Genomic DNA, 13,044 nt, shown 5'->3' on the forward strand with positions numbered 1-13,044 from the left:
CGCAGCATTGTGCTTTTGCTAACTACTGATATTAGTTCAACAAATATTTAGTTTTAGCCAAAAGGTACAAATACCTTGAAACACAGGGCGGATTGGGCAACTAAAAGAGGTAAATCTACAACTATACCAACTTTCAACAAAAGAAACACCCTGTTGTCAACTCATCAGCCATAAATCTGAGGTTCTAAAATGCACAATTTTAAGGGAGATTCCAATGATTTGTGAAAGAGTCAAATTTGGTATCAATATTGTGCCAAATCTAACTATCTCTCTTCCCGAGTAGTACATACCACATCATTTTGTTAAAAAGCACAGCTGTTAAATGTCACAGGGGAAGATATTAAAAAAAAAGATTTACAATTTTACACAGTCGAACCAAAAGAACTCATAGCCAAGAATGGATATAGCCTTATTCACTATATGCTGTATTAAGGGCACAGGCGAAATCTTGACACAATGTCTACTAAAATGACATCTGAAATGTAAGGTCATGGATCCAGAAGATCCATGAAAAATCAGGTAAATCAAGTTTATTATTTTAAACATCTCCCTGCAAAAGATTTGCTTTGAAAAACTGCTGACACAAAAAGACACAGGTGGTTCAGCCCTATCAGAGGAACTAGTTGCTGTGCTGGCCCATCTTTTTTCCAATATTTCTGTCATGGGTAGTGTTTAGTCTGAATGCTAAGCAGTAAACATCATCCCTATCTGAAAGAAGTGATTAAATCAGACCCTATAACTACAGGCCAGTGTCATACTATTAATCATGTCAAAGCTTATGGAAACATTAAAGAATAAAAACAACATCTCAGTTGTAATAGCCTGGTCATCAATTTGGCATCCAAGCAACTCGTCTCAACCTAATGGTCTAGAAATTGAATGTTTTTTTTGGTGCCACTATAATATCTAGAAAGGCTGGCTGTTCTTAAAGTACATTAATCACTAGGACCAGATGGGATGCATCCTAGAATGCTGAGGGAAGGTGCACAAAGGATTGGGAGAGACAAACAGCACTACAATAAGAAATAGTACAGTATTAGGTGGGGTCAGACTAAGAAAGAAGGTTTAAGATAGGTTTACAATGCATGACATAAAAGGGAATCCAAAAGTCTTTAATATGCATATAAATAGTAAACGGGTAAAAAGAGGAGGGGTGGGGCCAATTAGGGACCAAAGTGGAGACCTACGCATGGAGGCAGAGGGCATGGCTGAGGTACTAAATGAACACTTTGCATCTGGCTTTACCAAGGAAGATGCTGCTGCCAAAGTCATAGTGAAATATGAGGTAGTTGAGATACTGGATGGGATTAAACATTGATGAAGAGGAGGTAATAGAAAGGCTGCCTGTACTTAAAGTAGATAAATCTCCAGAAGCGGATGGGATGTATCCTAGAATGCTGAAGGAAGTAAAGGTGGAAATTGCAGAGGTACTTGCCATAATCTTCCAATCCTCCTTGGATATGGGGGGTGGTGCCAGAGGACTGAAGAATTGCAAATGTTAAACCTTTGTTCAAAAAAGGGTGCAAGGATAAACCCAGCAACTATAGGACAGTCAGTTTAACCTCGGTAGTTGGGAAGCTTTTAGAAATGATAATCCGGGACAAAATTAACAGCCACTTACGGAAAGCCAGCACGAATTTGTTAAAAGGCAAATCGTGTTTAACTAACTTGATTGAGTTTTTTGATGACGTAACAGAGACGGTTGATGAGGGCAATGAGGTTGAAGTGGTGTATATAGACTTCCAAAAGGCGTTAGATAATGTGCCACATAATAGGCTTGCCAGCAAAGTTGAAGCCCATGGAATAAAAGGGATCATGGATACGAAATTGGCTAAATGATAGGAAACAGAGAGTAGTAGTGAACGGTTGTTTTTCAGACTGAAGGAAGGTATACCGTTGGGTTTCCCAGGGGTCAGTACGAGGACCACTGCTTTTCATGACATATATTAATGATTTAGACTTGGGTGTACAGGGCACAATTAAAACATTTACAGATGACACAAATTTGGAAGTATAGTGAGCAGCGAGGAGGATAGACGTCAAGAGGACATAAGACAGGCTGGTGGAATCACAGACACATGGCAGATGAAAAAAACACTCCAAAAGTACTTAGTTGGCTATAAAACACTTTGAGGTGCCCTGAGATCATGAAAGGTGCTACATAAATGCAAGTCTTTCTTTATCCGAAGTGTACTGCTCCTGTCCAGCTCCAGGATCGCCGGAGATTCTTGCTCCTGGCTATTTACATGACCCACCTGGGTACTGACCTGGACTCCCATAAACTTTCAGCACCATGATTGTCTGCAGCTGTCTTAGAGAGGGGAGGGGCAATTGGGCAGATTTTAAAAAACATTCCCACCTGATGCTACTGATTGCGGCACTAGCCAATTGCCAGTGCTACTCCACCACACCCACCCCGCCCCCCACGGGCACCCAAGTTGCTCCCATCTGTGACCCCTCCTCTATCATGGTTCAATCAGCTCACCAATTCCTGTACCTCTGCACTTCCACCAGTGAAGCAAGGCCAAGGATTTCTCTTCCCGATGTTGTTACAATATTAAGAGTCTAAACTGTTAAAATAATGGATTTAGTTCAGCATCACTGAAGTTGGCAGTTACTCAATCTGCTACTTACTACCAAATAAAGTTCCATTATTTGACTTAATGTTTCAAAGGTATGACCTTCTTATAGATTATGGTTCACTTCTGAAACTTCAAAAGTAGCACTATTGCAATGTTTGCAGTAGCCTTGTGTACTTAGCAAGTATTTTGGACACTCTAGCAGCCAGCTTGTTTAGAAGTAGGAATCTGTGGTTTGTGTTCGAGGTTTCTGCTGACAACATTCCTTATTTCTTCCACTTCCTTTGTGTGCTCTTCATTTACAGACTTTCAACACATTGATTGTAAAGAAAAGAATCGTACATTCCTAAATGTGCACTGACACCATCGTGGAGGCATTTTTTTCAAACCTTTGCAAATTTATGCACATGTTTAAACAGCCATGGGAGTCTGTATTTGGAAAGTCAGTATTCAAAAGCTATTTTTTGTTTATGTAAACTACTATTTTCAGATATGATAATCGAAAAACGGAATTACATTGGAATCATGTTACATGCACTATGTAGGGATAGAGATAAACAAGTTGGTTGTAAACACACTTGATCCTAACAGAATTGATAATCGATTCATGAATCAGGAAATGATCAGGACTTAGTGGCGATCTGCTTTTTGCAGACCTGCATGTGTACAAATCTGCATGCATTTTTATATTGCTGAATTATCAACTGAAAAATAAAAATCATTCTAAGCATGTTCTTTCCAGTATTCTTTGTTATGTACATTCCCACAGCAACTGACTTCATTAAGGATACCAAGGCCTGGAAATGCATCTCGGGCAGTGGCGCAAACCGGGCAGAATCAAATCGGTACACGCAGCGCCTGATGTGCAGTCCAGACTGCACTGGAACTGAATTATCAGCGCTGCGTACAACGAGTGGCCAATCTTATACTTAGGCCTTGGTATTAAAGATAGAGGCCTGGAAATTGGGCACCGCTGCGTTTACCCTCGCAAGGCGGGACTTCCTGCGTCCGGCACAGAAGTCCTGCCCAGCGACCTAAACTGGGCGGATAGGAAGTGGAGTGCAATGTCGCGCACTCCACTTCCTCTCAGGGTGGGATCGGGGGCGCTACGCGGCCTCTCCGCATAGTGCAGACGTGTTTCAAGGCCACTTCCCTTCAATTAAAGGGGAGGGACGTTGCGAGCTCTGCAGGTCTTTTGATGGGCCTCCACTCAGCCACCGGGGATGTGGGATGCCATGGCCGAAGCGGAGTGCCGGGCTGCACAATCGTGGCACGGACCCCGCAAAATCAGCGGAAAACGGCCCTACTGGTGAGTCGGATTTTAAAAATGGTGGCGTGCGGTGCAGCGCACCTCCCCTTTAATTTTCGGCCCGCGAGCGGAGTGTGGCCTGGCTTGCAATCTGCGAGGCTGGCTCTGACTTCGCCCATGGGAGCACGGCGCTACTGGATTTGTGCCTCCGCTAACTCTCGTGGGAGCTGGTAGTGCCCCTTCTCTCCCCCCTTGTCTGAAAACACTTTTGCACCCTGTTAGCGCCCCCTGAAGTGCTAACGGAAGACACACAACAGGCCAATTTCAGCCCCAGATGCACAGGAGAGCAATGACTGTAAATAGATGTGCTGTAAATCCATTGCATAGACTGAAGAAATTAAGTTTGAAGATTTATTTTAGCGCTTCAATGTGAGTAAAATGAATGTCATAAAACAATACCGTAATACCTCCTAAATATAAACTTTAAACTTGGCATTTAAAGTTTAAGGAGCGTGTGACGGTGCATTTAAGTGGTTGGAACAATATTTTAGATGCAGCCCTGTGATAGATTTGATTATTTATAAACCAAAATGAGAGCAAGAGTAGGTATGGGTATTCCATCTTGTGTGTAAGTGAACCTCTCTCATCCCCCTTTTCCTCTTCCTCCAAACACCACAAAAAGAGTAATAATTTCCTACATTACACCAGTGACTACACTTCAAAAAGTACTTCATTGGCTGTAAAGCGCTTTGGGACATCCGATGGTCGTGAAAGGCGCTATATAAATGCAAGTCTTTCTTTAAAAAACAACAGTTAGCATTTATATAGCACCTTTAACATAGTACCGTCTCCCATGGCATTCCACAGGAGCATTTTAAAAGGAGAGCGAGAGAGAGAGAGAGAGGCAGAGAGGTTTAGGGAGGTATTTCCAAAGCTTAGGGTCAAAGCAGCTGAAGGCATGGCCGCCAATGGTGGAGTGATTAAAATCTGGGGTGTGCAAGAGGGCAGAATACCCAGAATTTTGATCATCAATAAATCTTGGGGCAAAAAAATGGGTCAACATCCTCCAAAATTAAAAGCACAAAAAAGATTCAACTGTCACAAGCTCAAGTCCAAATAAGCAGGTCTACATAAAGTATTGACTTTACAACCCAGAACATTTTATATGGCCAATTTGAGTGCATTGTGCAGTCCCTGTGAGAAAAATCAGGAAATCGTTCCTGTGATATTTCCATCTTGTTACCATGTACTATAATATTAGGATGACACTTTCACACATTTAGTGTGAGTGCACTGAAGGCCAGTCTGCAAGGCCATCAGCAGATGATACTCATTATACAAGTGGGCAGACATCCAATGAATAATGAATGCAATTGCTACTCAACTTCCTAACCCCTATTACCCATTTTACTCTGGCACCACCAGGAATAGCAACTAGAAAAATAACCATACCATCACAATGCACTATTCTGATTTTTTTTTTTTAAAAAGGAAATAAAAGTTGCGCACCTCTCAAAATTGTGAAGTTTTTGATTGCCTCTCCATGTTGTGCATCGATAATTTTCATTTCTTCCATTACAACGCCAAGTTTGCTTATTTCTCCATTCAGTGTTGCACTCAAGAGATTATAGCGCTGCCTTAACATATCAGTGGTGCTCTGAATAATGGTCAGAGAATTGTTGAGATCGTAAAGTTCTTCTGAATGTGCTCCAAGCCCACTTGAACACGATGCCCTCACATCACTGATATATTTTATCATACTGTGGACATGGTTGTTTGTGGCATTAATGTTGGCCAGTATGGTGTTAATTTCAGTTTCATGGGAAACCATACGCCCCATGATGGTTTCGAACCTCTCAGCAGTCCTATTTTCGTAATATTTTGCATGATAAAGAATGTCCTGAATATTTTCTTCATGGTCATCAAGGAAGGTAGATATATTGTTGAACTGCTCATGCACAGCCAGTAGTTGCAAGCTTAAGTCATGCATGACCTCAGAATTCTGTGAGATCCTCTGGAGTGTCGTGGCTAGAGTACTCTGAATACTTTTCACCACATCATTCATCTTGCTCACTGAAGCCCTTAAAACTCCAAACACTTTCGTAGAGTTCTGCCAGTCGGTCACTATCTTCTGTAATATTAAGGTTTCCTCATCAGCTTTTCTTTGAATTTCTTCAAGCCATAAAGAATTCTGGTTGGTGGTGAAGTTAATGTGTTGTATGCCAATCCTTATTTTGTACTGGTCCTGGGACAGTCTCCTCATAAACTCATCAAGGTCCTTTACAAGTGCTTGCAAGCCATTTATTTGCACTGAAAATCTTTCCACCGTTTGGTTGATTTGTTCGATAGACGTTGAATAATGGGTAACCTCCTTATTGATTTTTCTGTTGTCAGATGAAAGTGTCAGATGCTTTTGGACAGTCTCATCCAGCACAGGTTCTTGAGCCAAAAGTAGCTGTTGAATCTGTTCAAACTCTTTCTGCAAGTCAATGATTTCTTGTGCAAAATGGGAGACTTCATGGCACGACGAGCAATTCTTGGTTATGGATTTTTGATCTGTGGGTGGTGGTGGGAATAAAAACAATGTTATTTTGCTTTACTATTTTCTCAGTTTTTGTTTTCTTTATTGAATTTGTCCTCCTATTTGCCTGCATCCCATAATACTTGTGATTCATCAAACTGGCGGTAGGTCCAAAAATAAAGATCGACAAGGAACAGCCAACAGTACCAAAGCTAAACTAGTGACATGTCCACAGAGCGAATAAAACCTCGCTATTTGCTATAGTACCACTTTTTTGCCAAATACTGTTCTTTATGTTCATATTTGAAGAGATATCATTGATACAATTGGTGTAAAAGGGCCATAGTTATATATGGGACAGAAAAGTGCTCGGAGCTTCTCTGCTACTGTAAACGTGTTGTAAGTGCGTAGCAACCTCATTTATGTACAAAACGTGGTTTCCACCACATTTCTGGTAAAGTTACAGCAGCGGAGCAGGAGCAGGCGCGAGAATAATTCCTGGCCATGCTTTTTTTAAAATCGACTATCTACAAGTCAATTCTCCTATACTTGCTATTGGGTCTCTTTAACAAATTATTTCTACATGAGCAGCATTTTTGAAACAAACTGAAAATGCAGATCTATTTAATTTTGATTCAATGCAATGGTCTTGAATTGCAATTTTAAAAAAACCTCCCCTTCTTAGGTAGGAATTTCTAATAAGACATGGCTCCAAAGGCACAAGATGTCCTCTGATACCTGGCCACCCTTCATGAATGGACAGGTTGGATAGCCCATTTGATAGTAGAAGGGGCACACTCAAGCCAGATCCTCTACTCATCAATGCCCACACAAATACACTTCCAACAGATGTCACCGGATTGTAGTAAAGATTGGGTAACCTGGTTGATATTTTTCCTCATTCGTCTAGCATTCCAATACCCCCACTACCTCCCAACTGAGATTAACTGACTAGTACAGCAACAAATATATTAAGGATATACCACTAAGAGGTATCAAAGCACAGAAAACAATTGTCTCCTCAATGTTATATTAATTTAGTTGTTTGCACACAAGATGAATGTTCACAGTGGAATGCATACATCACCAAGTCGAAAGCCACCCACTGTTTCACTTTTCAAATTAACTGAAGTGTACATGTGCAGACAGTAAATTCATCCCTAACTGCAACAATTTGGAAAAGATTGCACTCCATTCCAAAAGGCATAGAAATCCAATGATAAATATATTGCACAGTCAGCATTGCTTGAATTAGGCTTTTACCTGTATGTAGAACAGGGTCTCCTTTTGAAAGCATCACATTCTTGTTTACAGCACCAGTCCTTGTCCTGTTTCTAACCAGTGTGCTTAGTCCACACCACCCATGCATAAATGTAAAAAGTACACAAACCTCAGGGAAAATTGCCTTATATGGAAATACAGTTCGGCTGAAATGGGCTACAAATTCAGGCAACTTGAACAATACTGGTGAGTTTTCAGTTCCATTGCTCAGTATTTAAATCATTGTCAATATTCTGCCAGTAATGTTTACAACTTAATATCAGAGGCCAGTGTTCATATTATCAACAGTCCTTTGGAACACTGATCATTTGCAAATACCCAGAACAACCCATAATGGCACGATCATTTCATTGTTGATGTGTTGAGAGATTGCTTATTCCATAAATAGATAAATCCGTAGGTCTGATCTACTGGAGGTAAGCTGGAGTGGGAGTAACTTTAGATGCTTGTCCATTTGAGAAGGCTCAGTGAGAGGCTGTTTCTCCAAATTATTGTCGGGGTGAACGGTGTCTGTACAGTGATTTTTTTTGTACAGCTGTTTTGAGGCTAGTCAACTTTTTTGAAGCTATTAATAGTTTGCAAGTTGCTATAGGTACAGCTATAATCAGCTGTAGTGTTGTTATTGGACTAATATCACTACAGCCTGTAGACCATAAGCTTGGTACCAGATTTGAGGGCCTGATCCTCTTCCTCAGGCGACCGAAGGCTGCGCTGGCGCACTGGAGCTAGTGTTGGACCTATCGTCGATGTCTGCCCTTGCTGATAATAGGCTCCTGAGGTATGGAAAATGGTCCACGTTGTCCAAGGCGCTGAGCACCTCGAGTCTCATCATCGAGAGCATGCAGAAAACAAGCGCAAGGAGCGGAAGGAGCGTGCGGCAAACCAGTCCCTCTCTGTCCCACCTGTCACAGAGACTGTCATTCCTGTATTGGACTATACAGTCACCTGAGAACTCACTTTTAGAGTGGAAGCAAGTCTTCCTCGATTTCGAGGGACTGCCTATGACGATGATGATATTGGACTAGTAATCCAGATGCTTGGATGGATGATTCAGAGAATGTGAATTGAAATCCCACCATGGTTTAGCTTAAAAAATCTGCCATCAGTAAAAGTGACCATGAAGCTGTGCGATTGTTGAAAAAAAACAATTGGTTCAATAATGTCTTTTCAGGAATGAAACCTGCAGTTCTTACTCAGTCTGGCTGATATGTGGCTCCACTCCCACAACAATGTGGCTGACTCTTAACTGCCCTCCAAACCAAATTTATAAATCAAACCATCCAATATTACATACTGGTGTCAAACTAATTACCCACGTGCATTCCCTAGTGCCTGTCTCCCGAGTCCCTTCGCCTATCCTAGTGCTCCTACGCAGTGCTACCCCAGAGGCTGCAGCATGGCTGGTGGAAAGCTGCAGAATTTCAGTGGGGGAGACTGCAGATGATCTTGGAGGATGACCTCGAGCAGCTTTGGGCCTAGAAGGCCTGGCTTTGGACTGCGCCATCTCGGCATGGGTGGCGGCAGTCTGGGCTGGCTGGCTGACAGGCAACACAAGGGCACTGGTGGAGTGGGAGTGGTGGGAAGACGAATACTGTCATCCTAAGAGAGGACAGCAGGTTCGTGCTCCACAGAGCCACTACTACTCCCCTGGGGCGGCACCTCAGCAATCCTAGTAATCTGTTGGAGGACAGATTGCTGGACTACCGTGACACCTTGCAAGCCCCTTTCAACACAGATAACTGCAGCAGTCTGAGCTTATATATAGAAACATAGAAATTTACAGTGCATAAGGAGGCCATTTCGGTCCATCGTGTCCACGCCGGCCGACAAAAAGCCACACGGCCCTTGGTCAGCAGCCCTAAAGGTTACATATAAACCTATGAACAATGACGGAAAGGCAAAGAGCACCCAGCCCAACCAGTCCGCCTCACACAATTGCGACACCCCTTATACTGAAACATTCTACACTCCACCCCAACCGGAGCCATGTGATCTCCTGGGAGAGGCAAAAACCAGATTAAAAACCCAGGCCAATTTAGGGAGAAAAAATCTGGAAAGATTCCTCTCTGACCCATCCAGGCGATCGAAACTAGTCCAGGAGATCACTCTGGCTGTTTTAGATTCCCTGCAGTACTTACAATTATATCTGCTCCATCCAACAAAAGGTCATCCAGTCTAATCCCAATTACCAGCTCTCGGCCCGTAACCCTGCAGGTTACGGCACTTTAAATGCCCATCCAACCATCTTTTAAAATTGGTGAGGGTTTCTGCATCCGCCATTCTTCCTGGCAGCAAGTTCCAGATCCCCACAACCCTCTGCGTAAAGAAGCCCCCCCTCAAATCCCCTCTAAACCTTCCACCACCCACCTTAAAACTATGCCCCCTCGTAATAGATCCCTCCACCAATGGAAATAGATCCTTACTATCCACTATGTCCAGGCCCCTCAATATTTTGTACACCTCAATGAGGTCTCCCCTCAACCTCCTCTGTTCCAATGAGAACAAACCCCCAGCCTATCCAATCTGTCCTCATAACTAAGATTCTCCATTCCAGGCAGCATCCTAGTAAATCTCCTCTGCACCCTCTCAAGTGCAATCACGTTCTTCCTATAATACGGCGACCAGAACTGCACGCAGTACTACAGCTGTGGCCGAACCAAAGTATTATACAATTTAAGCATAACCTCCCTGCTCTTATATTTTATGCCTCGACCAATAAAGGCAAGCATTCCGTATGCCTTGTTAACTATCTTATCCACCTGGCATGCTACTTTCGGGGATCTGTGGACAAGCACTTCAAGGTATCTTTGTTCATTTACGCTATTAAGTGGCCTATCACTTAATGTGTATACCCTTTCCTTATTAGCCCTCCAAAAGTGCATCACCTCACATTTTTCCAAATTAAATTCCATTTGCCACTGCTCTGCCTACCTGACCAGTAGATTGATTTCCTCCTGCAGCCCATGACTTTCCTCTTCATTATCAACCACACAGCCAATTTTAGTGTTGTCTGCAAACTTCTTAATCATACTCCCTATATTCAAATCTAAATCGTTGATATATACCACAAAAAGAAAGGGACCCAATACTGAGCCCTGTGGAACCCCACTGGAAACATACTTCCAGTCACAAAAACATCCATCAACCATTACCCTTTGCTTCCTACCTCCAAGACAATTTTGGATCCAACTTGCCACTTTGTCCTGGATCCCATGGGCTTTAACCTTCATGACCAGTCTACCATGTGGGATCTTATCAAAAGCTTTGCTAAAATCCATATATATTACATCGTACGCACTACCCTCATCATACCTCCTCAAAAAATTCAATCAGGTTAGTCAAACACGATCTTCCCTTAACAAATCTGTGCTGACTGTCCCTAATTAGTCTTTCAGGATTCTTTCCAATAATTTTCCCACCATTGAGGTAGGCTGACAGGCCTGTAATTACTCAGCCTATCCCTTTCTCCCTTCTTAAACAAGGGTACTACATTAGCAGTCCTCCAATCCTCCGGCACCATGCCCAGATCCAAAGAGAACTGGAAAATGATGGTCAAGGCCTTTGCTATTTCCTCTTTTACTTTGCTCAACAGCCTGGGATACATTTCATCCAGGCCTGGGGACTTATCTACTTTCAAAGCTGCTAAGCCCCTTAATACTTCCTCTATCACTATATTTATTTCATCCAGAATATCACACTCCTCCTCAATAGCAGTATCTGCATTACCCCTTTCCTTTGTGGAAACAGATGCAAAGTATTCGTTAAGAACCCTACCAACATCTTCTGCCTCCACACAAAGATTACCCTCATGGTCTCTAATAGGCCCTACCCTTTCTTTAGTTACCCTCTTACTCTTAATATATTTATAGAATATCTTAGGGTTTTCCTTAATTTTACTAGCCAAGAATTTCTCATGCTCTCTCTTAGCATTTCTAATATCCTTTTTAATTTTGCCTCTTAACTTTCTATGTTCCTCTAAAGATTCTATAGTATTTAGCCGTTGGTATCTGACATAAGCTTCCCTTTTTTTCTTTATCCTCCCCTGTAAGTCCCTAGACATCCAGCAGTCTGAGCTTCCATTACAACAACAACTTGTATGTGTATACCGCCGTTAATGTAGTGAAACGTCCCAATGCGCTTCACAGGAATATTATGAGATAAAACAATTTGGCACCGAGCCGCAGAAGTAGAAATTAGCGCAGGTGACAAAAAAATTGGTCAAAGAAGTAGGTTTTAAGGAGCGTCTTGAACGAGGAAAGAGAGGTAGAGAGGCAGAGAGGTTTAGGCATGGAGTTCCACAGTTTGGGGCCGAGGCAACAGAAGGCACGCCCACCAATGATTGAGCAATTATAATCAGGGATGTTCAAGAGGGCAGAATTAGAGGAGTGCAGACGTCTCGGGAGGTTGTGGGGCTGGAGGAGTTAGGAAGGGGCGAGGCCATGGAGGGATTTGAAATTAATGATGAGAATTTTGAAATCGAGATGTTGCTTAACCGAAAACCAATGTAGGTCAGCGGGGGGGGGGTGCTATGGGTCAGGGCTAGAAGCGGCACCGGGCACTGGCTCCGGGAGAGGGGTTTCGGCCTGGGCTCGGAGCAGCACCCACTCTGGGGGAGGAGAAGCCTTTCGGCCCGGGCTAGGAGCGGCACCGGGCTCACCGGCAAGAGCGGGGGCGGAGGGGGGCCTTTCCAATTCAATTTACAGGATAGACTTTTGATTGGCACAATGACTCTTTAATATTTTCATGTTGGTAAGCTGCTGCCTTAAATAGCTGCAATGTGCAAGATGCTTGTGCAGGTTGCTATGAGCTGGCCAGAATGTGTTGTATGTTTCACTTTCCAGCCTCAGCCCGCAGTGTGTCCCTCGTAACCTTGGCAACCTGATCTTTTTGGCGCACATCTTAGGCTCCACCCACAGAGCTTAAGGACAATGTGCACCGGGCCACATTCACAAGATAAAACGGGGAAACTTTCAATTTTTTTACAACTTATTCGGGCCCCAAAAAAACGTGAGTAACTCTTCAAATACGCAAAAAAACAGCTTTGGGGAAAATTGAGCCCAAAGGCTTCGGTCTTCCCAATATTCAATTGGAGAAAATTTCTGCTCATCCAGAACTAGAAACAGTCTAATAATTTAGAGACCATGGAGGGGTTGAAAAAAATGGTATTGAGGTAGAACTGGGTGTCGTCAGCGTACATGTGGAAACTGGTGCTGTGTTTTCGAAGGGGCAACATGTAGATGAGAAATAGGAGGGGACCAAGGATAGATCCTTGGGGTTCAACAGAGATAACGATGCGGGGGCGGGAAGAGAAACCGTTGCAGTTGATTCTCTGGCTACAGTTAGATAGATAAGAATGGAACCAGGCGAGTGCAGTCCCACCCAGTTGGGTGACAGTGGAGAAGCGTTGGAGAAGG

At 43.0% G+C, this 13,044-nt stretch overlaps 1 protein-coding gene across 1 annotated transcript in view; it reads right to left on the reverse strand.

Moving 5' to 3' along the window:
• scara3 (scavenger receptor class A, member 3) overlaps window positions 1–13,044 on the reverse strand; it is a 75,593-nt gene that overhangs the window by 15,667 nt on the left and 46,882 nt on the right. Inside the window, exon 7 of the mRNA XM_070885369.1 lies at window positions 5,338–6,384. Within this exon, the coding sequence (XP_070741470.1) occupies window positions 5,338–6,384 (1,047 nt within the window). The remainder of the gene's footprint in view (window positions 1–5,337; window positions 6,385–13,044) is intronic.

This window comes from Pristiophorus japonicus, chromosome 7 (genome assembly GCF_044704955.1).
Source record: "Pristiophorus japonicus isolate sPriJap1 chromosome 7, sPriJap1.hap1, whole genome shotgun sequence".
In the NCBI taxonomy this organism is placed as follows: Eukaryota; Metazoa; Chordata; class Chondrichthyes; family Pristiophoridae; genus Pristiophorus; species Pristiophorus japonicus.